Genomic DNA, 27,639 nt, shown 5'->3' with positions numbered 1-27,639 from the left:
ACAATTGCTTCCGTACTGGGGCTCTGTTTGGAGAATTGTATGTACACCTTAGAAAACATTCCAAGTGGTGCATATGCCAAGTTTATCATTCAGCCATGAAAATGTAAGTAAGCTACAAAATAGAATTCAATCACAAAAAACATCCAGTAACACTAGAAGCAGGTCTCTTTATGGAATTTCCACTAAGATCAAACGACACTTTTCCCTCACGTAATGAACACTACCACGTGTTAACTCTGTGGACCCATAGCAGATGGATATTAGTGGAGACTGACATGTTAGAAGGCTTTCTTCCTTTAAGGATTTCCTAAAATTATTCTATTGGGGTAATGACAAAACAGACTTTTTCCTTGGGTATTCGCTTGAAATGGAAGTTCTTAAAGTGTCCAGGGAGTTTTCCATCTGCACAGACTGTGATTTTCTGCACCTCTTTGTGAACAAGTCCTTGTAGAATTCCACAGCCTTCTTCTGGAAGTTTTTCCCAACAATCACGTACAAGACGGGGTTCAGGCAGCTGTTGCTGAAGGAGCAGTATGTGGCTATCTGGGTCAGTATGTCATTGATCTCCTCCAGGCACCTGAGAGTGGGTGAGAAGTAACGGATTGTGTCGATGAATGTGCTGATCTGGAATGGAAGCCAGCAAATGATGAACAGCAGGAGCACAGCAAAGACCAGCATGGTGGCTCTCCTCTCTGTCTGGACTACCTTCATTTTTCGTAGCTCACTGCTTCGTAAGGCTTTGATGATTTGAAAAGTGCAGTAGGTAATTACACAGACTGGGATCACAAACCCCACAATATTCAGCAAGCAGTTGTTTGTGGGCTCCCAGAAGCTAGCTGGGTAAAGAAGAACACAGGCTGTGATGTTGTACTCTTCAAAATAATGCAAATTTCGAAACACCATTGTAGGTGAACACATGAGCAGAGCACATGTCCAAATTACAAAACAATTCCATTTGGCACAGACGGTTCGTCTCATCCGTCCAAGCGACATGGTTTTCACCAAGGCCAGGTAGCGGTCAATGCTCACTAGTGTCAGGAAATAGACGCTAGAATATAAGTTCATGGAACTCATAATGTTGATGGCTTTACAGAGAAACTGGCCAAAAGGCCAATGAAATTTATTAGAAATATTAATGGCCCAGAAAGGTAAAGTACAGACCAACATTAGGTCAGCAAATGCCATGTTTGCTAGGTAAATTTCAGCCACTGTGCAGCTACTCTTGTGGAAACACAGGACGGTGAGCACAAAGGAATTTTCTATTGATCCCAGAATAAATATAAACCAGAGAAATCCAGGCTGAAAATCCTGTAGCCATTTCCACACATCTGCACTAACACATTCATATTGATCTATCTGATGCACTCCTGAATTATTGTGGGAATATTCTGGACTGACTGTGAGCTCCTGGGTAGTCATGTTGTACAGCTGCGTAACATTTTCAGCTGTGATGGAAACCATTTCTGTGAAGAGAAAAATAGATGACATGAGATTGCTGGATCTAGCTCATTGCTGCAAAAGACACAATAAGAAAAGCTGTCTTTTGCTTCTCCTAATGTCCTCGAAGCATAGCTTTTGAACAGGCTTGCAGTTCCCTGGGCTGCTTCTCACAGACACTGGATGTGTCTGTAGAATGTTGTACAGACTGCATTGCTATGGACTGCCTGGACCAATTTTAGGCAAGTAAAACAGAGGGGATGTAGCAACAACAGATATTGTTATGAATGGGTTAACTGAAGAGAATATTTAGAAGCTTTTATTCACTAGAACTGAGCTGCAGCAAGTCTTTGTTAATTCTTTGAGGATGTTCATCATTATTTTGTCTTCTTATCTTTTTATTGCACTAGCCATGGTCTCCTAAAGGACAGATGTACCTTGTGTCTCAGGTTGCTAGTTCTGTGTCACATCCTGCAACATATGACACCCTCCCCTGTAAAGAAAGAATTGACTGGAATTCAGTGGTGCTTCCTCCCCAAAGAACACAATCTATTTTCCATCCTGGCCATCCTGTAAGCCAGGACCTGTCGCAGTCAGCCAGCTTGGGTGCAAAAGCAGAGTCTGAAAACCAGAATACTGTAAACATTCTACAGACCAGAACAGGGAGCTATTGGCAGGCAGAAATGTCAGATGTGTAAATGTTACTAGAACCAAACAGAAATTGAGTGCAGCATCACTCACTACTGATAAAATGCTAACTGTGTTTTCTTGTTGTTGTGTTCTTGGATAATGAATGCTGAGGTATTATTCAAATGCAAGATTGGTTTCCTAGATCTGTACATATAATTCTCTGGACTGAGTCACAGAAATACTGTTTGTCTTTTTTTAGGTCTTTATAATAACCACTGTTTATATTATAATTTGATTGGAAGCTTTTAAAATGTATTTTTAATTAAGACATTTTTCCTATTCAACCAGTAACTTGGCAGTGAAAAGGGATGGATTTGCAGTTCCTGAAAAGATGAGGGTTCTCACTTGTTTTCTAGTTGCTGGAATTGTTGGCTGGTATCAGTGCTTAATATGCGTACAGAAATTTGGCTATTGGTTACAGAATTGATGAAAAATTATGGTCATATTTTGTGTACTTTGTGTTAATAAAACTGTAGCACTTAAACATCTCAAAGCCCAGCTTGTGTGGATGTGAGGGCTGTCACTAACGAATTGCAAATAGCAGTTTCAAGTGTCCCTTTCTTTCTGTGCTGGCACTTTTCACTGTAAAAACACATAGGAAGTGAAATACTAATGGATGGGCAACAAGAGGTCATCTGTGAATAGGGAAGTTCTGTTGCCTGATGTAATTAACAGAAACTGTTTCTTCTCCTGGTAATAGGCTGTGAACCAGCAGAAAAAAATTTAAGTGCATTGTTTTACACTTTGAGGTTGGATGTATGTACATATTTAATAAGATGAGCATTAGTAATTCAGAGACTGGTCATAAAGGTCATGTTGGCTTTTTCTGGGATTTTCCCTCATTACATTAATTTACAGAATTTAATTTACAGCAAATAGCAGCTCCAAAACTGCACATTGATTTATCTGTATTTTCTCTGCAATTAATCTCCTTCAGATTTTGGTTTTAGAAGGGAAAAACCTAGAATACTTTAAAATAAGTTAGTTATATCATATTACTATGGTCTAGGAACAGTGTGCAGGGACTAGTTAGGATGTCACCAAGTCGATCACATGGGGCTTCTGGCAACCTTCCTCCTTGGTCCTTAGCTCAAGTCTTTCCATAATGCATGGCTAGAAATAGAGGAGTGAACAGGGTAAAATGTGCTAATTATCAATTTACAAACACTAATGTTTAGGGTTAAAATTATGTACTTGATGCTATTCTATATCGCACAGGACACTCATTTAAAGTATGTGATTGCTGAATAAATTATGATTGACAAAGCCACAGCTTACAGAAGGCAGTGATTTGCTGTTTTCTTGTCATATTTTGGTGAAAATAAATGTGATCCTTTCACACATTCTCTACAAATACTTTATGTGCAATGCAAGACAAGCCTAATACCTCAGCAGGGACTTTCAGTAAGATTTCATGTGGCAGTCTTGATTGAAATACTGCCCAGCTGAACTAATCTATCATTATTGATTCTGAGGGACCCCTGTGTGGGCTAAATTTGAACCTGATGGAGTTCCCATCCTGTTGTGAGTTACCTCCTCCTTGGCAGTCTATAAAACCCACTGTCAGTCATTATCTAACGTTGTTCTGGAGTATTTTTTTTAATAGCATTTGGAACAAAAGGTTTTGATGGAGGGTGTTTCAGGGTGCCCTGTGTGGGAGAAAGTCATGGCCTGGAAGTGCTGGTGGCAACCAGCCCTGTGCCTCTGGCAGACACTGCCCCCAAGGCAAGAGGACTTTGGGGTTGGCTCATGGGTGTTCTTTGGGTGTTCTTGGCAAGATCCTGCCAATGCTGCAAACCAGGAATCCTTGCAGAGGGACTGGGAAGAAGGGGTTAATCAACTGTTGGATTGTCATTACAGGCAGGTGGAGAAGGACTCCAAAAAGGTGGTGGTGACCAGTGCCACAGCCTGAAACTCTGAGGGCTGGGCACGCACCAGGGCACCTTGGTGTCTCCTGCCAAACTCCTGATATGTCCTGCTGTTCAAGGACTGACCCACACATACAGCACTGGAGGGAGACACCAGAAGACAGGCATGAGTTGATCAGCAAGCCAAGGAGAACACCTGGAGTGCAGCAGAGTGGTTAATCCTAGAAGGTGGAAGGAAAATATTACAGCAATACATGCTGGGGCTATGGGAGTTCCTGAAAGAAAAGGAGGGGAATATGTTGAATTGGAACAAAAAGCCCTCAAAGGATCAAGAGATATGAGCTAAGGAATGGAAGGATAGGGGAAAAATGGTCAGAGCTCAGTTAATGCTGCTGCTGGGTTAATGCAAGCTCTGGCACCGCTTTACTCCCCAGATAGGATATGCTGCTTCAGGTGAATGTTTTTCACCATCTCTTTTGGGTCTGAATGAAGCCCTACAGCTCCTGAACTCATGACTCTCTTTGTATTGCCACTGGTGCTAATCTTTCCTTGTGTTATGCTAAACATTTCCATACAGTGAATAACTAATGTCTCATGATGGTCTTAGTCATGTCTTATACAAGGACAAGTTCTGAAATGTGTAATGAGTTCAGGTTATTCCAATGTCACCTGCACTAATTACTCTGGGGGAGTAAGAGAGAGACTGTGTAACATATTTTACAGCTGTTGTGACTTTGCTGATTACATGTTTTGCAGAAACAAGGTGTGAAATTTGTAATTAGTATATTCTGAGATTGTCATAATATTAACCTTGCTAATTTAGTTCTCAAATAGAAGAGGTGGAGCCTGAAACAGATAAATGTTGTTATGGTGTTAACTGCTAAAATGTTGTTTGCTGGAACAAAAGAGAGAATATTAAAAAGCACAGTCGCCATGTTTTCCTACACAGTCTAATTTGCAAGGACAAAGGATAGAATTGGCTCAAGGCCTCACTAGTCTTCTCCAAATGAGGAATTTCTGTGATGGATGATCATTCATGATGAAAGTTGCCTAGAAAGCAGCCTTATTTTCATTTTATTTCAGGAATTTCTTAGCAAGGCCATGTGAAGGATAGGTATGACACCCAGACTGTAGCATCCCTAGTGGAATTTTACAACTACATGGTTTGCTTTAAGTGCTGTCAGTGGCCAAAAGTGTTTTCAGAGACATACAGCTGGCTTGCCACACATCCATGCAGCTCCATGTACAGCTGGGGGCCAGTGCCACAGAGGAGAGGAAAAGCTGGGAGCAAAAATATGGGTTTGAATGGATGGCTGCAAGCTGAGAGGCACTGGCTGACTTCTGACATGGTGATATTTTAGAAGATATATTAGCTGCAGAAAGAAACAGCAAGGGCTGCCCCAGCCTCTCCTCTGACTCTGTTTCTCTGCAGAGCCCAGCCTGCTTTGACACTGTATTTTTTTGTGTGAGTTTGTCCTCCTGAAGATCTCTGAGCCCAGCTTGGGCAGCCAAGTGTCCCTGGTGGTGCCTATTTGCCAGGCTTTTCTTCTTCATGGTAATAGAAAAGCTACAGTCAATGTAACACAGGAGCTGCCAGAGCCATGAGAGGAAAAAGGGGTATTTACCTGACAGATCTGCTGAAATGGGAAATAGCAGGAGTTCAAAAGCTGCTGTAGGTAAGGGAGGTCATCTGCAGAGTGGTCTGTGCAAGGAAGCCTGGAAGTCCTGCTGACTCCATGCAGGTACCACTGCTGCCCTAAGGAGCCTGGAGTGTAAACCTGACAGACCCAGTGCCTTGTTAGAGGCTGGAGTGATGTCCCTAAATGGCCTCGTTTGTGACCAGCAGACAGGAAGTTGCTGGCCAAGGAGAGAGAAGTTTAATTTTAACAGCTTTGGAGGATTTGGTTCCTGGACAATGTCTATTTGTGAGGAAAAGGAGGGTTTTGTTTTGTAATAGATTATAACAAAACAATCTCAATGCATTTCTCCTCCAGCCATACTGACAGGTCTGACAGGCCTGAATGTGATGGGATGGCATAAGCAGAGTCATTGCTCAGCAAGAAGCCAGAGGTGTGCTGGAAGATTGAGCTTCAGTGGTGGACTCTTACATTCAGAACTTAGTATCAACAAAAATACAGGAAACCCACACTGTTTATAAATTCTGTGCCTTCTCCATAAGGTTTACTTTCAAAGCTTCTATTTCAACCTGATCTTCTTGCAACCTTTACTCCTGGAAAAAATCTCCTTTGTCAACTATCCCCAGTTCACAGAGACTCTTGTTTCCACCTAATCCAAGCCCAATGGGACTGTTCATACCCCTTTCTTTGGCCTCAGAATGGGTTAGCTTTGTATCTTTACCTGGATGAATATTGGAAGGTAAAATTAAACCACTCTTTAGCATCTCTGAAACATGTTCTGAAACATTCTCTGAATGTCCTTTTAATTCTGTCTTTCTGTGGAGGCATTACTTATTTTGGAGAGGTAGAGGAAGTGTGGGAAACATTCCTAAAATGTTCTACTTTTACAGATCCCACAATATTAATTTTTAATTTCCAATCTTTGTAAAATGAATCTCTAATGGGCTTTACTACATTTGGGGTTGTAGATCAGGGGACATTTTCTGTGGCAGTGTTAACTTAAAGGTTTCCTGCTTTTCATTTACTCTTCACTGTCCCTTTTACCTTACTGCTGCCCTTGCAGATCATGAAGCTTCATGTTGAACCAGATTCAGGAACTTGCCTGGGACAAAAATAACCTTGTAAAACAAAAAATTCTTTTTAACACAAATCAGCTCCATAGTTTGCCAGAAAATTAATGCAGTAAAGAAAATATACAGAGGAGCTACCTCTCAAAAGTGTAATTTTTAGATATTATTTGTTGTGTAAGCTTGAAGCACACCATGGAAAGAAACTATTGCTCTGCAGTTACCATTAAAGGTATCTACAACAGCTACATTAGGAAAAATGGGGGGAAAAAGTTGTTCTGTTAAAGTAGTTATTTCAATAACAATGAAACTAAGGTGAGAAGAGGCTACTAATTTTTCTCCCTGTGTGGGAGATGAAGCTACTCAATTCCAGCAAAAGAAAGGTGTGGAAAGAGCAGAAGTCTAATCAAGTGCAATGCATAAGATATTTTTTATATATAACTTTTATGCAAAGCACTTTGCATAATATATGTTTTTCCCAGTGGAAATCTAGAATATTCTTTATTTTAAATTCTCCAGAGTTACAATTTCCTAAAAAGAATCCTGTACTTTTTAGCTTTAGAAATCTTGTACATTATTTTTCAATAAATTGGGTGATTCACATGCCTGTATATCAGGAGGCCACAAGCCTACTAAATAATGTTGGTTGAGATATTTATCTTTATGAAGCTATTTTCAGTTAGTATAGATACTTAAATAAATATTGAATCTGAATCTTCCATCTTTGGAAATATCATCAGTTTTGAGGTTTACAGTATCAATCTCACAACTCCTTCTCCCCTTCCTTGTGAATATTTGCTGCTCTTCTCTTTAATTCTTCAGGATCTGATCTTCCTGGACCTGCCTTAGACTTAATGTGACTCTGCTCCACAGCCTGGTGTCCCTGACCCAAGATGATAACTTTCTGACTCTAACAGCAAAGCACATAAATCTTACACAACACAAGTCACAGCTGGATCTACACCTTTTCTGTGTGTATTGCAGTGTGTTTGTTCAAAATGTTTTCACAACTGATAAGGAAAATATTCAAACAGGAAAAAACTGACCACAGGCTGGCTCTGCAAGGCTGAAGGTTATTTTGGTTTGTTCCTTTTGGCATTTCCCATATGAGAACAGGTAAGGTTAATCATGAGCGCTCATTGTCCAGAGCTCAGCCAACAACTAGCATTTAGGTTAGTTTCAGGAGAGTGAGAAATCTAGGAGGTGCAGTAGGAGTGGGACTGCAAAAGCACTGCAGGAATGAAGAGCAGTCATCCACATGAATTCATCCTTGACAACATTTTCATGGGAGCCATGCAGGGGGTAAAATTCAGCCCATGTTCAGGTTAGGGCTAGGGGAGTGACCGGCCATGTCTGCTCTTTCAGAGATAGGGTGAGCCCTGTCAGGCCCATGCATGTGTTTATCATGCTTCTGACATTGAGTTTTATCAGTTCTCTGTGTTTCCCCATGTATGTGATATTGGGTCAGCCTACTTTTGCATACTGCTGTCTTGAAATTTGCAGTTAGCATTTGCTTTCAGAAAGCTCTGAGCATAACACTGAGCTTAAGGTCTGCAGCCATGTCTGACTTGTGATCTTATGGGTTTTGTTTACTTGATTTTCATATTTGGTCAAAATGGTGTTTTGTATTTTCCATTGTTAGCTGGAAGGCCTCCTGCAAGCAAGAGCTATGCTCAGATTGTGGTTTGCTAACATTTTTAGGATTTGCAGAATTTATCCTTGACATAGGTTCTGTTGCTGAGAAGATGATGTATTTATTAACATAATTCATTCCTGTTCCTAGCTGGTTCACTGCCTAGCTTGATAATATCTCCCCCAGTGCTTGTAAGCCAAACTGCACATTTGTACAGTGAGAGAAGCAGAAGCAGCCAAAGCAGTGCTTGGAGTAAAAGCAACATGCCTTGGCCTTAGGAACCTCACAGGGCTCCCTGCTGGGTGTCATAACTGCTGGGAAACTCTGTCTTGTCCTCTCCTGCACTCATGGTGTCTGACAAAGCTTGCACAAATTAAGTGTAGTACAAAGACAAATAAGGGACTATAAACTTCCTGAGTTTTATAATATGTCATGTAGATTTACCAAGTTGGAACAATGTTAAAGGTGGTTGTATCTAATCCCCTGAGCTCTGCAGACACCACAAGAATTCACTGCTGTAGACAAGGGATTGCTGTACCCCATCACCATTACAAAATTAGGTGCTTAACACACTAGCATTGTGAGACCAATTTAATATCTACTGCAGAAGTCTGATACCATGTGAAATGGCTGGTCTGACAGTATCAAACAGTACAATGTGCCTCTCAAAAGGCAGACAATACCCTGAGCCCAGTGAATAGCTAAGGTATCCAGTAATAAAGAAATGAAATGTTAGTGATCGTATCAAGAGTAGGTTGTGCACTTAGATTATATTTCTTTCTTAAAGTGAGAATTTCCTGCTTGAGAAAGCAGTCTTTCTAAAGAAAACCAGATAGCTCAAACCTTTTGCAGGAATCAGGCTAAAACCAGCTAAACTGGAAAAGAAAAAGGAGAATTTTCACCTGATGACAACTTTTGGGATATGGGCTGGATGAGCTGAGCTGTTTCTAGTGTGGGTTCTTGAAACTGGTCTTGGGGTTCATCTAGTGTAGTTACAGTCTTGATCTCAGTTTGAAAGACAGGAGAGCACTGATGAACCATGCCAGTGACATAAATTTCTTGATATCTTCATTACAGAGAACGATAGGAATATCCTACAGAGAGAAGTGGACGATATTAATAAAGTCTCAGAGGTGGAATGGTAAGAGGAAAAGGCTGTAAGTCTTGAAGCATATCAGTTCCCCAAGAATATTAGTTAGTGATGCTCTTTTATTTGCCTTGCTGTAGTGGAGGCACAGAAGAGCTGTTCAGCAGTGCACAAACCTCCACCCAAGGCTCCCTCCCTGATGTGCACGTGGATGTCCTTAAAGCTTTTGCTCTTTGATGCATTACTCCCACCAGACCTCTTCAGCTCAGTTTAGTCACCCCTTTTTCTTAGCAATTGAAGTACTGCTCTTTTCCCTGGGTAACAGCATTAGGTTCTCATGACCATGTAAAATGTGAAGGTCTAATGGCCTAATAGTATTTTTCAGTATTGGTCCCCCTGAGCATTAAATATTTAATGGAGAGATTTGCCTTTAATATGAACTGGCTCTGTGCCCTGAAAGCACTTTACTTCTAGCACCTTGAGGACATTTTGGCAGCCATTCCTTGAGGACATTTTGGCAGCCATTTAGGAAAAAAGAAGAGATTTGCTCTCTTGAGTGCCTCCAGTCACTATAATATTTACGCTGTTGTCATGTATTTGCAATAATGCAGCATTTCCTGCATATTTTCACCTCTCTGTCACAGGTGTGGCCTTTGAGGAAAGCCCAAGTGTCTCCAACAGCAAAGAGCTCCCAAAGAAGCTCACAGCATGTGTGGCTGACTGGCTGCTGTTGCAAAGTCTAATAATGATTTCTTTAACAACTACTGCTTTCCTCATTTCTTATCATACAGGTAACTGATGATTTCACTCTGCTGTAATTAGCAAAAACATAAAAGACATTTTAACCTGTCACATTATATCTGAAAACCACATTTGCAATGACACAGTCATCCCTTCCAGCAGCTGGACATGTCTCAGTCACAGCTGCTTTTTCCATGGCTGAGCCACACACTGATGGCTCTGTGCAAGCAGTGCAGTCCTCAGCACAGAAGGCACCACAGGCAGAACCTGTCCTCCCTGTGAGTCAGTAATAATGCCTTGTGTTTCCTAAATGCCTTTCACCACAGGGATATATGGATGGCTTCACTGACTAATGGCTCAGTTTCCAAACAGCACTTCAGGCTCTGACAACAACAGAACAGGGTAGAAAGTATCTAACTACAACTATGTAATGCTTAGGTGAAATTACAGCTTTAATTTTGAACAGGTGAAATTCAGAAGAGATGCTATTTACCCAGTTTGTTCAGGTTAGCATCTCTAATTCATGGATTTCTGAAGATGGTCCCAGTTTAATTTAGAACTTCTGACAACAGCTACAGTAAACTAAAAACTCAGATTTCTGCCTCCTGAATAGGTTTTCTTGTGGTTCATCACAGGGAATGGTCTCTAGCATCGCTGATTTGTGTCATGGAAGCAATATAAATGTGAAATGGTACTCATTGTCTAAATAACAGGTTGTCATTATTAAAGAACTTTAGGGTTTTGTTTATTTATTTTAAATTTCATATTCTTTTAAAAATTAAAATCAGAGTGTGGCAGTGCAAGCAACAGTGAGTTGCCTTCTCAAGGAGAAGCCTAGTCTGTAATGTGCTTCACTTCCTAAATGATAAACTTCAGAAAGCCATTTTGCCTTGTCCTTCCTAGGTCAAACACATCCTCCCATGTTGTTGTTTCTTGAGCAGCTGGGACAGTCATTTCATATTATTTTCGTGTATCTGCTCCTCACTTTGCCAGTACATTAAGTATTTGCAAAGAAAAAGAGGTCAGTTTTCAGATAGCTTAGTTAGAAATCCTCATACTCTACATATTGTAGAGAAAAGCTCAAAACCACATGTACCTGTTAGAAATGGTGTGTAATTCCCACTGTAGTGAACTTCAAACTGTATTGTATTTATTGTAATTATTTTGATAGTAATAGCAGATAAAAATTAGATATAATCCAGATTGAGCCTATTTGTCTACTGAAAACCCAGGGGAACTCTAATGACAACAGTCCTTTAATGGGAATACACCCTATCTCTATTAGAACTTAAGTGTTCAAATACATGCTGAGAGGGATTTGGTGATTGAACTGTACAAATGTGGATATGAATTTCAACACTGAGAGATCTAGAACACTTCTCCAGCTAAGAAGTAGTATAATTTACAATGCTGATTTACAACAAGCAGTGTCTGGATTACCATTTTAATTTTGCCTTTTTATGCTTTGCCAGTATTAAAATTAAATTGTGTATTAATTTATTGTTATCCCTTTGTTAGCAACAGGAGATGACAGAGCCCTGCTGGAACCTGGTGCAGACAGTTTGTTTTTCACTCTGCATATACAGGTTCTGAGCACTGGTGTTTACAAAGAATATACGTCCTATCTGCTCTTTCCAGAATGTCAGACCCAACAAAAAACCACAGGGTAACAATTTAGTTAGACAGACAGATTCCCTTAGTATATGCCACAGCTCCTTCAAAGAACTATTGTACCCAAAGCTAACAAAAAAATAAAGTTTAATGTCTTTGACACAGACAGTGGGACCAAACACACTTGCTGATCCCTCAGCAAACTTGACGGTGACCCAAGCTGTGTGATGCAGGTGACTGACACACTGGAGGGAAGGGAAGCCATCCAGAGGGAAGGAATTCCACCCAGAGGGAAGGGATGCTTGAGAGGTGAGCCTACACAAACTTCAGGAGGTTCAACAAGCCAAGGTGGGGCAACCCCTGATATTAACACAAGCTGGGATGGAGAGTAGCCCGGCCAAGGAGGACTTCTGATGGATGAAAGGTTGGACATGAGCCATCAATGTTCACCTGCAGCCCAGAAAGCCAATTGTGTTCCAGCCTGCATCCAAAGCAGAGTGGCCAGCAGGGTCAGGGAGGGGGTTCTGCCCCTCTGCTCTGCTACAGTTGCTAGATCATCTTTTCTGGTGAGTGTTTTTTGACTATCAAAACAGAAAATTTCTGAAGAAACTGATTTTAAAAGAAAGATTTTTCACAAAAGATTTGGGTAACATAACAGAAAATGTTTTAAAGATGTCATTCTTGTCTTGAACAAAGGAGAAGATGTACTGACTGCTCACAGTTTAGCAGGTGACCCAGATCCAGTCTTGCTCTCTCTGGACAACTGTGAGTTTAATATCTTTACAAAGTGGAGTAGTTCCAAAAAAAGAAAAAAACTAGGGACTGCAAGAGCACAATTCACTACAGTTTATCCCTCAGGCACTTGCTTTAGAAGGAAGATGCTTCTTTCAAAATCCCTTATCAGTGCTCCCCATTCCCAGGCAGATTTACCCTCTGTGTGTGTATTTCTTCCGTGGTTTGTTTTCTTGCTTTTGTTAAAAATGTCAAGACCCTTCACCAATTTTTCTCTGGAACAGAAATGTTGTCTTCTGACCAGCTTTGTTAATTTTGGAAAATACCCTGATTTAAGTTAAGCACATCACCGTTGCCCTTGTGACCCATGACTTTTGTCAGCCCTGCAGAAAGAGCTCTGTGTGGAATTGTGCGCGGCAGTTTTGTGCAGCAGGTGGGGAAGGCTCAGGGCAGGATGTCAGGGCAGGAACAATCGAGGGGAAACGAGGGGATGTGAGCTCTGGAAGTGAACATAACCCTGTTAAAGGAAGCAAAGGAGAAGTGCTGTGTTGGGAAGGAAGCAAGGATGAAAAAGGAGAAATATAAACGTTGAAATGGAAGAAAGGAAAGAAGGGGAAAGAGGGTTTAATTTCCCAAGAGGGGAAAGGGCTCCAAACCAAACACTGAATAAGGATTCTTGCCTAAGTTGGGTACATGCCAGGGGTTTTAATTTAAAAAATTAGAAAACTTAGATAGTTTACACAGTCTGGACCCATATTTTACCCAGCTTCAGAATAGTGCAAAATCTGAAATTGTTTGATTCTTGTATTTAAAATCAAACTTTTCTGTGATTTTTAAAAGTTATTTGACCAGAGTACATTTATTCTAAGGCAAACTTCATTAATATATTACACTGAACCCTTTTTCGAATCCAGAAACAAGTGTGTAGTGGAAACAATTTAACCTGTCTGTAGAAATACATGAGGCAAAGAGTAGAAGATTGGAACTCCAGATGTCTCATACTGAACAGTTATGAGCTGTAGCATGATTTAAATGCCAATTTGTAGACTACATTTCTTGTAGAAGAAAATTAATTGTTGCTTTCTTACATTTCAAAAAAAGACTGTTCCCAAAGCATTGCAGGAAACACTTATACAAAACTGACTCCACTTTGTTACTTCTACTTCCTTCTATTTCTGGGAAATGTCCCTTTTGCTGACCCAGCTGACTGGAATTTATGAGCTATAAGGTGACCATTCTAAAAAAAAAAAGTTTTCCAGAAGAAAGATTTAATCAGAAGGTGAGTTGTCCTATGTGACTTGCCTCCACATGCTGTTTTTTAAAAAAATGTGTATGTTATAAATTAAAACTTCTGATGCCAATATCCCAGCCATTCATGAACTGCATTCATGTCTGATTCATTATGACTGCTTTGGTCAGATGGCACTAGTATTATCTTGAAAATGAACTTGCAGAGGAGAAGAAAAAAATACATGTATGGAGGAAGTTCTTGAGTTTTAAACTGGTTCCCTTGTTCTGGTAAATAGCTATTCCACATTCTTTATCTTATTTGAATTTGCTATTTACTGTAATTCTCTACACAGATTACAGGCTTGGAAGCAGATAACTGCTTTTTCTTATTTATCTGCCCACGAGGGATAGTCCCAGTTCCTCATGACTTGGAAATTCTGACATTAACTGAGAGAAGAAAAAAAGATCCTTACCCAGGCAAAGGAAAATAAATTTAAAAATGCAGCTGGTGTCTTGATCCTAATAGATGCCCACATCAGAAATGTCTGATAAAAATATTTGACGGTTGTTTTGTGCAATGTAAAAAATGTGGGAGGAAAGTTATGGAGGTTCCATCCATGTAGGATCATCCCCTAACAATGGGAAAGTTATGGAGGTTCCATCCATGTAGGATCATCCCCTAGCAATGGGGCTGCATGGATATGCAAAGGAACATGTATTTTATTTCCCTGGCAAGATTGTCATAATTTTAAATATGTTTTTGTGAGTGTATATATATATATGTCTGTGTGTGTACAGAGAGAGAGGGGAGAGAATTTCCCCAAAGTGAACACTTCATGGTCCCCTTCAGTGCCTCACACCTTTTGCCTGGTCTTTTGCTGTTTACTCAGGGAGAAAGTGGCTTGTGTGCACTCCCGGCACTATCAGGACTGGGCACAGGAAACTTTTCTAGGTGATGCCAAGGTGAACAGCCATCTGCAAGCTGGTCTTGAACAGGTAAAACAGGATTCTGCGTGAGGAGCACATGGAGGGCTCCCAGACTACACACAGTGTCAGGTGGGTTTGTGTTAGATGACTCAGTCTGAAGAAATAAAGAAAAAAATTCATCCTTGAGCTCAGGTATCAGACTGAGATGAGACTGTTATGATAAAGTGCCTGATGAGACTGGGCTGATTGCAAGATCCATTGTCTGAATTCAGTGTTGAACTGAAGCTGTACAGTTACAAAGGCTAGAATTTGACTCGGAGCATATTAAATGTCCCAGAGCTAGGTTTATCTGCTGTGGTAAGTAAAGGAACATGTATGGCATACATTTCTTTGTAATCTCCTAATTTCACAGATAGGACAATCAGCCTTTCACAGACCTTTCCCTCTGAAGACCGAGGCCAGGACAAGAGGATGTGTCAATGATATGTTTGTTAAGCAGGCTACCATTGAGCAAGTCACTCAGATCTGCTGATATATTCATAACACCTTATCTTCTATAATCTGTCATTACTCTGCTGATGCTGATTTGGAGGGCACTGCAAGCATTCAGTCCAGCTGAGGATCTAGCCTGTGTAGTTACTTGTGTCTCTTTTTTCTCTGCCTCCATCTGCTTGTTTTCTTGGGGAGCTGTTTGTGCTGTCTAGCAGGTCGGACCAGGAGCACAGCTCTGGAGATGCTGCCATTCTGTCTGTGTTGCACTGATGGCCAGAGGCTTTGGGCATCATCAGTGTGCAAAAGTCTTGCAAGCACGGGGACAGGCTGTGCCTCAAGGAACTTCTAATCTAAGCAGAGTCCAAATATAAGTCAGAGTGTAGAATATGACTTATTCTAGGGAAAGGCTGCTGCAGAATGAGATGAGAGGTACATGCAGAGCTGAGCCAAAATCTAACAACAAGTACTGCAATATTTCTGTTGTCCTACTTACTTGTTTAAGGATTAGGTCTCAATTTGAATTATGAAGGCTTAACAGTTGTTTTTTATAAAAATGCTCAGGATACCTGATGAAACACTTCCAGTTTGTTGGCCTGCTCACTACCTGTAGGGAGTTTGTCCTTCACATCAGGAAAGAGGCACTTGCTGTGCTCTGTGTGTGTGGGTGGAGGGACCTGCTGTCCTTCTTTGGTAACCCAGGACACTTCAGAGCAGCAGCCCTTCAGTCAGTCAGACAGCTGATAGGAAATCTCACAACCATGGCAAAGGGACAGAACACCTCCACACTGGGTGTGGTCCCAAAGGGTTTATTCCTTTCTGCCAAGGCAGGAACACTGCAGGAGGAAAAGCATCTATGACCAGTTCTGCCTCTGGGCATGCATGCATAAATCTTGTTTAAAAGACCTGGCTCTCTACCATGGATCACTCACTTTTTGGTGGCATTTAACTGCAATCTCAGATAAAATGAATGGGAAAATGGATTTCTATATTTTGACAGCTCCCTTCTCTGCAAATTAACCATCATCTGAACTGTGTCTTTGCAATATTATCACCATTCTGGGATACCTTAGTGTGCAAAGCTACTGAATCTGCAAATCTGGATGATCAGATCTGTTTGCAGGGGTCACACAAACCAACCCAACCTTGCTGAATCAAGTTGAAGAGTTAATATTTAGGGGACTTAAATATAGCACAGCCACAAAAGTAAGTCAAATCCATCCTTTCAGAGAACATTAGAAGTTCTGAAATATTTTGGTGAAGTTTTATATAGCAGCTTTGCCACAGCATCTGCACGCTTTGGATTTGCCAATTATCAGACTGAAGATGAGTCCTTTAAGCTGGCAACTTTGCTCCTTGTGTTTCTCTGGTCTATATGTAATTTGTGCCTGTTCTCCAACATTGAACTCCTACATGGGGTGTTGGACCATGACCAGAGTCCCTCAGTCCCAGCTCATTAGCTTCACTTCTAAGTAAACGAGGTGTCACCACTGTGGTGATCACAAGCAGTTACAGCTGGATCTGTGTGAAGCCAACCTGTGGGGCACAAATTTCAAGTGCTGCTCTCACCCTCTGTGCTTTCCCCCTGCCTTGGGGCTGGCCCAGGACCGGGATGCCCTCTCCTCCCTCTGTCCCTGCCCAGGGCACCCAGCTGAGGGCAGAAGCTGCTCCAGCCTGTGCCTGCCACCTGTTTGTGACTCAGCACCCAAAGGCTGCTCCAGGGCGTGATTGCTGAGCAGCTACACATCACTAAAGCCCAGAAAGGGCTGGCAAAGAACAGCTCTTGTCTCCACTTTAAAGTGCCCTGTTCCTTTACAGCTGGGTATCAGCCAGGCAGAGGCAGAACTTTCCATCTCCAAGTATGTAGTGCGCTAAATGCAAGAAGGAAGGAAGATAAGCCTTTTGATAAGGTAGGGGGAACTCATCTGTATGGAGTACTTGAGAGGGAGGTTTAAAAAGCCATGAGTGACAAGAGAAGAAGGCTTATGAATAATTTTAAAGAAAAGTGGATGTTTTAGCTAAACAGCATTTTTCTTTGTGGTGTTTTTTTCATTAAGTTTACATTGATTAGCATTGCTAATGAGTTCAGGTGTACTTCTGCAGTTGAATTAGTTACTGAGAGGGACTGTGTTTTGAAAGCAAAGCTCTATTCTCTGATAAGTGTTCCTAGACTTGTAATATGAATTTTTTTTCCTGCTTTGATTTTAAAAACAGTGGAATTTGAGTGCCTAAGAGAGTTTTACACTCTTCTTTTAATGAAAAACAGATTATCAAACACTGGCCATTCTTAAACAATAATTTTTAGGGTATTCATAAAGAACATCCTAAAATTCACCCAAATTCCTATTGTTTTCTGCCTGAGAAAATGCTTGAAATATTAAACAGCTACAAGAATTTTTAAAGCTGTTTTCCTGTGCAAGGATGGGATGCTTATTTCAGGAAGCTCTAACTCAGTAGGAAAGGTGGTTCTTTTGTTAGATTGTCGGTACACAATGTTCAGGTAACTCTGAGTAACTCAATTAATCTTGTTCTTGCATGTACTCAGGGGCCCAATGGAAAATCTGGCAAAGATTTTCTGGAGGTGTCTCTGGTCAGCTATTCCGAAGTCTTTATTAACTTGGGTATATTTATCCCTTCTGTTTGTGTTTTCACTACTCACACTGAAAAAAACCAAATATATTTGGAAGTCTATAAATGAAGCTGGAGTGCTAAGATGCTTCTCTTAATTTTTTTTCTTAATGATTGCACATTACCAGATAAAAGTTATATTCTATCTATATCTATGACTGATATTACTCAACATGCTGATACTTCAATCTTAGAGACTCATATGTGAAAATAGATATTTCTTTTACCTAGATAACTGTCTTCTAGTTTCTAAGAAAATATGTACAGCTGTTTAAGATAAAAGTGTACCCCTGTCTTAGGAGATGGCATCTCTAAGATTACAAACAAAACATTAAAACAAGAATTCTAATGGTTAACTATTTGAACACTTTTGGCTTTATGGTTATTTGCTATTATTACACTAAGAAGGCTGCTTAGGATACTGAGTAATGGAAAATGAGTAGCCAAAAGTATAGCATATATTTCAACATTTGGTTTTTTCTTTATTGTTATTCTAATTACAATACCACTACTAAGTTCTCTGTTTTCATCAGCACCTTAAAAGTTAAGCTCCTACTGAATTTTTTTTATTTGCATATATATTTTAAAAATAAACTAATAATGTAGCTTAAATGTCATCCAAAAGCTTTCTCCTCTGTAAAAGTTTCAAAGTTTTAGCTTTGCCATTCAATCAGTGCAGATGAGACAGATTAGCAGTGTAAGGTACACCCACATGCACTTCTACATCTTCCCCAACAAAGTTTACAATCAAAATAATAAACAGAGAAAAAATTATCAGTATGTACAGCAAAGAATTGACTCTGATTTTTCCCTACAATTTTGTAGGTAATTTCTCAGCCAAAACTGAAGTTAGCTGCTTGTACTTTCTGATTCTTTTTGTGAGATGAAAGAAACAGTGCCCAGGGTATGATTACAGACATGAAGTGTCATCTGGATAGGAGAAACACTTACCCTTCAGTACATGGGACAGTATTTGTGGCTAGTGTAGTACCCTGTGGCTTTGATACACTGGGTACTTTGAAATAAAGCATTTTTCTGTAAATATTATAGCTCTGCAAAACCCAACAAATTACAAAATCACATTAGCAAAAATTATTTTTCTGCTCCAATTTTCTGGAACAATAATATCAGCTCATTTGTCACTGAACCAGAAACATATTAAGAATTCAATAAGTGGTTTCCAAGAAGCAACAAACCACACTGAATATGAAAGAGAAGTGAAAAAACATACCTTGACTGAAAATTCACCACTGAGCAGATACAAATGAGTGAAGTGCAACACGTCTCTGGGAACAGCTCCTCTCTCTAGTATGAATGAGTCTAACTTAGGTTTTACTGCCCCTCCCTGAACACAGCAGACTCATCGCTCTGTTGATGACATCATATTCCTGGATTTTCTCCCATACTATATTTTAAAAACAATGTTTATCTACTGTATCCATTATGAGACCAGTGATATTTTAATATGGGTGGCAAACAACACAAACAGAGCTAAGACACTGATGTTCCCCAGCATGTGTATAAAACAGTCATGTGTTTGTACAACAGCTTCCAGAATTGTGCATGAGCATGCACGCACAAACACATGGCTCTTATCCTGATTTGGGGTAATGATGAGAACATTTTTTATTTTACTGGTGTTAGAGCTAAACAAGACAGCTTTCTGGAGGACTTGGATATTTAAAACAAAAAAGATCAAATATATCATTTAAAGTCTAAGATATCTTTTTTTCCATGGGAAAAAATTTACTGTTTGTATTCTGGAAGACACTGCTCTTCCTCTCTGACTACTCAGTCTGCCTAGAACAAGTACAGAATCCAAATACTGCTTAAAGATTTATTGGACAAAAATTTCTTCAAGGCTGTGGATGAAATCTCTATATGAACCAGAATTATAGCCAAACATCAGAGCATACCCTTTTGCTTACTACATTGACTTATATTCAGGATGTCAGATAATTAACAGAGAACTAAATTTAGACTGTTTGTTAGAGGCATAGCTGGTTTTCCTGCAATATTTACACAATTAAACTGAAATCTGAAGTGGCAGCCTTGGTAGCAGAATTCCACACAAAGGGCATATCTTCATTCAAAGGAGAACTGATCAAAGAAAAGAACAATCCACTCGCTCAGTTTGCCACAAAATCCTAATTCTGCAGTGAGCAGTTCAGGAAAAATGCTGGTCTATATTGTGACTGGTATCTACATATCTGCCTCCCACCCTCCACTGGTTTGTCATTTAGAGCTCTAGTGCAATACACTTCCTTGGTGTGCATTCTGACAGGATAGAGGATCACTGCTTTGCTTTTCAGTACTTCTTCTTTTCTTTCTTTTTCTCAGAATCTGTCATAATGGATGCTTGGTACATTTTCTGTCTTTATTGGAACTAGTTGAGTCATGCTCTATCAGCAATACCTCCCCCTGGTCCATCCCTGATTTTCCTGCACTGGTTCCAGTTTGGTTGAGTAATCTTGAGACTCACAATCTCAAAGATCTTCATTCCACATGGTTTTTTCCAGGTTTTTTTTTTTTTTAACTCCTTATGCACTTGAATAAAAATTTTACAACTACCTCCAGTTTTGGTTTTTTGGCTGTTCATGTATGTATTCTTAAATATTAACATAATTTTGCAAATACAGTGCCTCAAAATTCTGCTTTGATTTTAAGACAAATTTTATGTGTTTATAGGAGGGACTCTACTGGCTCAGTTGTAATGATGCAATAAAACCCAGCTCTGGCCTGATCTACTCAGCTGCACCTGAGGAATGTGGATAACTTCTGGAAGAGCAGATGAGGAGGACCCTACAGCTTTTTCAGGAGGCTGAAGCTGGTGTTGCCAGCAGCCAGTCTGCTATGGAGGCTTGCTCCATGCTGAATGGTGAGATGAATGTATGCAGTCATCTCAAAAGCTTTAGAAAGGCAAAGCTCTGCAAGGCAGGAGCTATTAGTCTATACATACAAACAGGGCTGCCCCATCCCAGATGCAGAATCCAGAGCTTTCCTTCGCTGAACTTCATACGACTGGTGATTGCCCATCTCTCTAATTTGTCAAGGTATCTCTGCCCTTGAGGGAGTTGGTAGCTCATCCCAAATTAGTGTTGTTGGCAAACTTATCATCCCTTCCAGTCCTGTGTTCAAGTGATTAATGAAGATGTTGAAGAGCACAGGGCTGAGGATGGAGCCCTGTGGAACCCCACTAGTGACAGGTCACCAGTCTGATGTCACCCCATTCACTGTAACCCTCTGTGTCTGACCTGTGGGCCAGTTGCTCCCCCAATGTGCAACATGATTATCCAGGTGTGGGATGGACATTTTGTTCAGAGGGTGTTGTGGCAGTAGCAGAAACTTTGCTGAAGTCGGAAAAGATTATGCCCACTGCCTTTTCTAGACCAAGTAGGTGGGTTAACCTGTTGTAAAAGGAAATCGGGTTTGATAAGCAGGACTGTCCTCTCATGAAGTCATGCTGCCTGTGACCAAGGACTGCATTGTCTTTCAGGTGTTTTTCAATTCTTCCCTAAGTAATCTTCTCCAGAACTTTACCAGACACCGAAGTGAGACTGAGAGGCCTGTAGTTTCTGCAATCCTCCTCCTTGCCCTTCATGAAAACTGGGACAATGTTCACTGACTTCCAGTCAACTCCAAATTCCCAAGATCACTTGAAAATGATTGAGAGAGGCTTTGCAATTATATCAGATAACTCTTTGAGGACTCTCAGATTAATCCCATGAGGCTCCATAGATTTATAGGGATCCATCTGGAGCAACAGATACCATGAAATTTCAGAGTATACTGATCATTCTCACAGTCATTATCCTCCAGCTCAGGGTTCCAAGAATCCCTTGGTTCATCACAGGTGATGAAGACAGAGGTAAAGAATGCATTAAACACCTCTGCCTCATTTCTGTTCCTGTTTGTGAAGAGACCATCCTCTTCCCGGAATGGGTTGCTGTTTTTACACTATTTCCATAAATATATTTGGAAAAACTTTTTATTGTCCCCCACATTTCTGGAAGCTTCAACTCCAGTTGAGCTTTGGCCACAGGAATTTTCTCCTTACAGTGGTGAGCAGCATCTCTGTTCCTCTATGTAACCTGACCTTGCTGCCACCAGGCATACACTCTGAACTGGGTTATATGGGAGCATTGCTGCTCAGTTAGCATTTATTTAAGGAACTGAGAGGGAATGTATGCAAATATTTGACTCTGTTAACTCAAGACGACAAACAGTGAATAAAGAGTAAATATAAGGAGGAAATTGGTTGCCTAGGTAGTTGTTCAGGACTATTGCAAGCACTTTCTAGGGGAGAAAAATCTTACCACATATTTTTACTTACTGGTTTCTGACTTTTTCCAGGTATGTTTTGTTCTTTTTGGCCTACCAAATCTGTAGGTTTGGAAGAAGGAGACAGTCCTTGGCTTTTTAACAGAGACTTGGAAGTTTGATTTGAGCAGGAGTCCCCAGACCCCTTGAGGACAGGTGACTTGCACTATTGGCCATGAAAGTGATAGAAGCCACATTCAGATAAGTGCAGCTCTTGGAATCTCTCTGTGTCTGTACACACTGATCAGTCTCCTAGAAGAAGCTATTTTTGCAGCTAAGTCTGTGCATTACTTCTCCTAAAAACAGTGTTTTTCCAAGACTCACTAATTAAAATTAGCAGCTGAAGATATTTGAGTAACTTTCTCTAAAGAGGACGCTGATTAATTTCCTATTCCTTGTCCTGAACTGATCTGATTCTCCTAAATAAATTGTATTAGGACAGTTTTATAGCATTTGTAAGGGTTTTGTGTCATCCCTGAGTCTTAGCTTCTTGGGATGTCTTCTGGTTTAAAAAACCATTCATTTTGGCCAGTTACATTTTTCTGGAATGGGAACAGATTTTTGTCTCCTATATGTTTCTGGTCCTTTGATGTGCTGCATTCATTTAAAACCTCTTTTCAGTAATGTGTAAATACACATTGTTTTTCCTTTCTACAATTAAGAATTATGGTACATTTTTATTGTAAGGGTGATTGAATTAATCAGGACCTAGAATGTGTCTGAGCTACTGAAGGACTGTACAATCAATTCAGTTCTAAAAGACCTCTAAGGAGATAAAGTTTGACTACAGATGCACAGAATATCAACAGAGAAGCAAAGACAATTCTGATGGAAATACTTGCATCTTACTTACCAGAAAAAAACCCCTTTGCTCCAAAACTGGATCTTCTATACCTTGTGTTGTAGAGGTACACAGCCAGAATTAAACTTCTTCAGTTCTGTGCAAGTTCTGTGCACTCGTCTTTGAAAGCAGCCAAGTGGATCTCACGCTATCCCTTTGCAAGCACATAGAGAAAACCACAAGGAGCAATAAATGTTGTGGTGCTCTTTTAGCAGTAAAAGTCAGATGAGTAGCCAGAAGTTGAATCTGTGCTGGATGAGATGAAGGAAGTGACACTGGAAGGAGTAGACAAGGCTTTTCTGTACCTTTTGTAGGTCTGCATGGGCTGCAGCAGGAAATGCTGCTGGAATGAGAATGGTTTTTATCAGTACATCCAGAAGCATTGGAAGGAATATAATTGTAACCACAACATTTGGCCCAGTTTCTTCTCTAGCATTAATCACAGGTTGGCTGCACCTCCAGGGAAAGGGGTGATCCAGCTCCACAAGGAACTGGCAGTCCAGTGTTATGTGCACTTACCCTCACAGCAATGTCAGAATCAGAATTGCTTCTCTTTCTTACTTCCTGAACAGCTTTATCTCACCAAGCTTCTCCTAAGGGTGCCACTGCATGGAATTAGCTCTGACATACAGTGCCACGGGGTGTTACAGTTTAGGTTATTCATTTTCTGCTGTTTTGCATCAAGTGTTTTTCCTTTTTCCTTTGTAGACATTGGGTGGGATTAATTACAACCACTAAGTACCAGGAAAAAGATTCAACATCCCCCCTAGGAATAAACAACAAAACCCCTTCCAACTCAAGTCCTGGATTGTGCACCTATCCTCACAATTACTGAAATCCTGTAAACAACTTTACAGATCTACTTCAAATCAAGTTCCCTCATTCAGGAAGGAAATTTGCTGATTCTCCTTGTTAAAATCAGACTCCTTTTCACTCTTATTGGAAAATTGCTGAGTTCCTCTGTGCCCTGAAAGAATGTTGCAAAGGAAGCATGCTGCTGTCTGTGTCCAACCCTGCAAGCATAGCAGTTAAGATATGTTTCATGAGCTAAGCAAACATCCTATTTCTAAAATATCCTTTGGACTGAACATGCCTAAATTAACTGTTGTAGCTCAACAGTACACTGTACAACTTTCAGCTAGAGATTAAGGAGACTTATTTTTCGTGTGCCTCCTCAGTTGCACCAGCCTTTGTTAAAATTGCCAGTGCACACTGTTCCCATCCTGATTTCCTCAGGTAAAATTTTACCAGTTGGTTCATTTCTTAGTTCTTTTGTGCCAGTCCACTAAGTTCCACTAAGAGAGACATAATGCAAACACAGGAACCAAGGCCTGCTTGGTGCATGAGTATGAGGTACAGCAATAACCATTTAAGTTAGCTGATGAAAATTTTATCTGTGACAATGGTTGTGGTAATAGCAATGATTATGAATGTCCAGATATGAGGGTAGCTGTATGAGCTGCCCTTTACTTGCAGAAGGGATAGCAGTAAAGCAGTGTAGCACAGAAGGAACTGTCAGAATTTGGCAGTTTGGTAGGGCAAAAATCAGAGAGCCATGTGCCTTGGTTCTTTGTAGCCTCCCTTCCCTGCAGATGGTGATGGATGGATGAAAAAGTCTTGTTCTCATATGCTTAAATGGCAGTATGGAGCATTTCTGTACAAACTGAAATAACCTGTGTTTTCTGTGAAAATCTGCCTGAACAAAGGCTGCTGGGATTGCAGTTGGGATGCTGTGATGATTGGACCGTTATATTTTATTTATTATTTTTATTTTAAAAAGCTAATGGATTTTCAGTCAAAAGCAGCCCTATACCTCAGGGAACAATACATTCTGTTTATGTCTGAGTCTTGTACTGTTTATGTGAAAAGTCTCCTGACTTCCCAGATATGGTGTGCTTCAGCCTGGTAGGATAATGCAGATGCCCAAGGCAGTCTTTGTAGACATTTAGGTCCATACAGGCTGAACCTAAGGGAAATTGTATTGTTTATATACAAGGGAAATTGCATTGTTTATATACAACCTAAGGGAAATCTTGTATTGTTCATATACAAGACCCAGATCATATATGTATATAATATATATATTATATATATACCTGACTTCCCAGATTTGGTGTGCTGCAGCCTGGTAGGATAATGCAGATGCCCAAGGCAGTCTTTATAGACATTTAGGACCATAGAGGCTGAACCTAAGGGAAATTAACGATTAGATACAAATATTCTAATGCAACTTTATCTGTGTAGGGGGATATAGTATGGGTAAATGAAGGTGGTATAGAATGTAATCTTATCCCCTAAAGAGTTGCAGCTGAACCAATTACTAAAGATTAGGAGCAAGCTTGATGTTAACAGGCCACAGCTGTAGCCAATAAGAAGAGTGTTATAAAAGAGTGGATTGCTGGGAACTGGAGTCAGTTGGCTGCTGTGAGGACAAGGAAGAGTCAGTGCCTAGAGGAGCTGCCTACAAGAAACATCCAGGAGGTGTGAAACTCTAGCAATATGGAACCCTTGCAATGTACTCACAATAGAACTCTTGCACTATAATGACAACATATATGTGCTTGGAAGGCAGTTGATGTTTTTGCAGTATACACCATAAAATAGCTTAATTTTTTTGCAACTTACTTTTGTAACTTTCCCTAGGTGATTTTTTTTTTTCTGATGTAGGTGCTATTGCCTCTTTATGGCATTGTTTTGCTGACAGGGGACACTGCAATGCTAATTGATGCAATCTACTGAACCTTGAAGTGTCACACACTGATCCTCCAGGTGCTGAAAGGACACAGCTCCTCTTGTTCTCTTTTCCTTATGATCTGCATTTAAATGGTACAGTCTCAAGCTGAAATTCTAATACTACAGTTCCAGACAAACTGACCCTACTCAGGAGCTGTTAGCATTGGGTTTATCCACACATCCACCAAGAGTTAATACAAATCACTTATTATAGGGGAAGGGATGGGTATGACTTTTTCAACACTTCCAAAGCAGTTTAGTAGGGAATTTTGAAATTGATCCAAAGGTGTTTTCCTGGAATTATGTGACTGATAGTGCTAAAATCAAGTATGGAAAATGGAAGCTTCAACTGGGCACTTTGTTGAGCCAGAAGAGTGACAGGGGATTTTGCTCTTGGCAGCAGAGTGGTCATGAGCTGCTCAAGGGCTTGAATCACATGCTGACCCAAGCACTGTACACAGGGAACAGAGGAATGAGTAGTTTAAACCTTTTCTGCATTAGTATGCAATAAAAATTGAACAGATGTAGCCATCATAATTCAGCAATACCCAAATTCTCTTTCTAAGGATATAGAGGACAAGGATTTGATGATCATAGTAATGAAATCCTAAAGAGGAGTAGCCCTAAGTAGTCCTGGAGCTTTAATATGAAAATTGTAATCTTTATGAACTTCTTATTGTGACAATTGCCTGTCAGGGACTAATTCCTGACACAAATTGTGACATGTATGAATCATTTTCAGCTTTTTCTCAGTGTCCTGTAATAGCCCCTGCAATAGCATGCTTGATTTCATTCTAAGAATTTATTGTATTCTGAAGGAGCATGGGAAAAGGGGCACAAGACCATTGGATTGCAAGAAAACTGTGTGAGACTGGAGAGGGGAGGGGTTATTTTTGTTTCTGGATATAGTGATTCTTTGGTTTCATATTCATAAGCTCCTAGATACCTATGTCCAAGTAGTGTGGTGGGGATGACTCGTGTGTGACATTAAGGATGATGAATGCTGTGTTGTTTTCCAGGTTTGGGCATCTTCTGGCTACAGAGTATATTTTTGTTTGAATAACAGGAAGAGAAATGGCACTGGGCTATAAACTTATTAAACCCCCCTCCCCTAGCAGAGCACAGGCCTACAGCTAGTGAGTCATCCCTGCCATGGTCTTTGTATGAGCAGAGCATTCTTCAGCGTTTACCAGTTTTACCAGTGTTAATTTTGCACTATTTTTGCATGTCATGCTTAATCCCTACTCTCTTCCTTTTTCTCAGTTTACAAACATGTCTTTGCATTTATATTTATTTCATCCCAACCTTAACAGTGCTGTTGCAACCCTCTCCAGGCTAAGATGACATAAGAGTAAGACTGAACCAATAGAGTGGACATTCACATTTGACTGAAGTAAGATAGTCCTCTGTCCTGAAGGTGCATGCCCTAACTCTAGCAGAAAAGTGATTTACTAAATATTCTTTGCAAACAATTGTAGAAAAAAAATGTTTCCACTCCTTACTATAATACCATGGGGGTTGCTTGTTTATTTATTTATGAGAATTAATTGATACAGAAACCAAATCGTTGCTTGTGTGTATTTTTCCAAGTGGTTGGTAGTAATAACAGATAGGACAGCAAAGAAGAGTACTGGAAGAAACAGTGAAGTACTGAGATTAAAGGGACTATAGGACCAAGAGAAAATAAGCAAATTCACCTTCATATTATTGTGTTGCACTTCCCCATTCTAACCACAGTCTGGATTTCACAGCAGCAAAGATAAAATTAGCCAAAGTCATGTATGGTTTATTTCCTTTTTCACTGCTACCCAGCATGAGTAGACAAGGAAAATTAAGGATAGAATTTGTTCTTATCCACCTTGATTTTAATTGAGGTCACAAGAATAGATTTAAATTGTTTATTGATTCAACATACTTTTTAAATGCTTATTGGGTGGACAATCCATATGAAGCATAGCAGAAGAACCA

General features: G+C 40.2%; 1 protein-coding gene across 1 annotated transcript; it reads right to left on the bottom strand.

Moving 5' to 3' along the window:
• Positions 1–318: 318 nt before the first annotated feature.
• On the bottom strand, positions 319–19,066 carry BDKRB2 (bradykinin receptor B2). The gene is made up of 2 exons (XM_066552850.1): positions 19,009–19,066; positions 319–1,463 (listed from the first exon to the last, which is right to left on the bottom strand). The coding sequence occupies exon 2, from the start codon at positions 1,459–1,461 to the stop codon at positions 319–321; it is 1,143 nt and encodes a 380-aa protein (XP_066408947.1). The 5' UTR covers positions 1,462–1,463; positions 19,009–19,066.
• Positions 19,067–27,639: the final 8,573 nt, after the last annotated feature.

Source organism: Molothrus aeneus, chromosome 6 (genome assembly GCF_037042795.1).
Source record: "Molothrus aeneus isolate 106 chromosome 6, BPBGC_Maene_1.0, whole genome shotgun sequence".
In the NCBI taxonomy this organism is placed as follows: Eukaryota; Metazoa; Chordata; class Aves; order Passeriformes; family Icteridae; genus Molothrus; species Molothrus aeneus.
The sequence above is the reverse complement of the archived record's forward strand: the minus strand, read 5'-3'. Positions and strand labels throughout refer to the sequence as shown.

Coding starts and splice junctions, on each gene's coding strand:
- BDKRB2 (XM_066552850.1), bottom strand. CDS start 1,461: ATGGTTTCCATCACAGCTGAAAATGTTACGCAGCTGTACAACATGACT.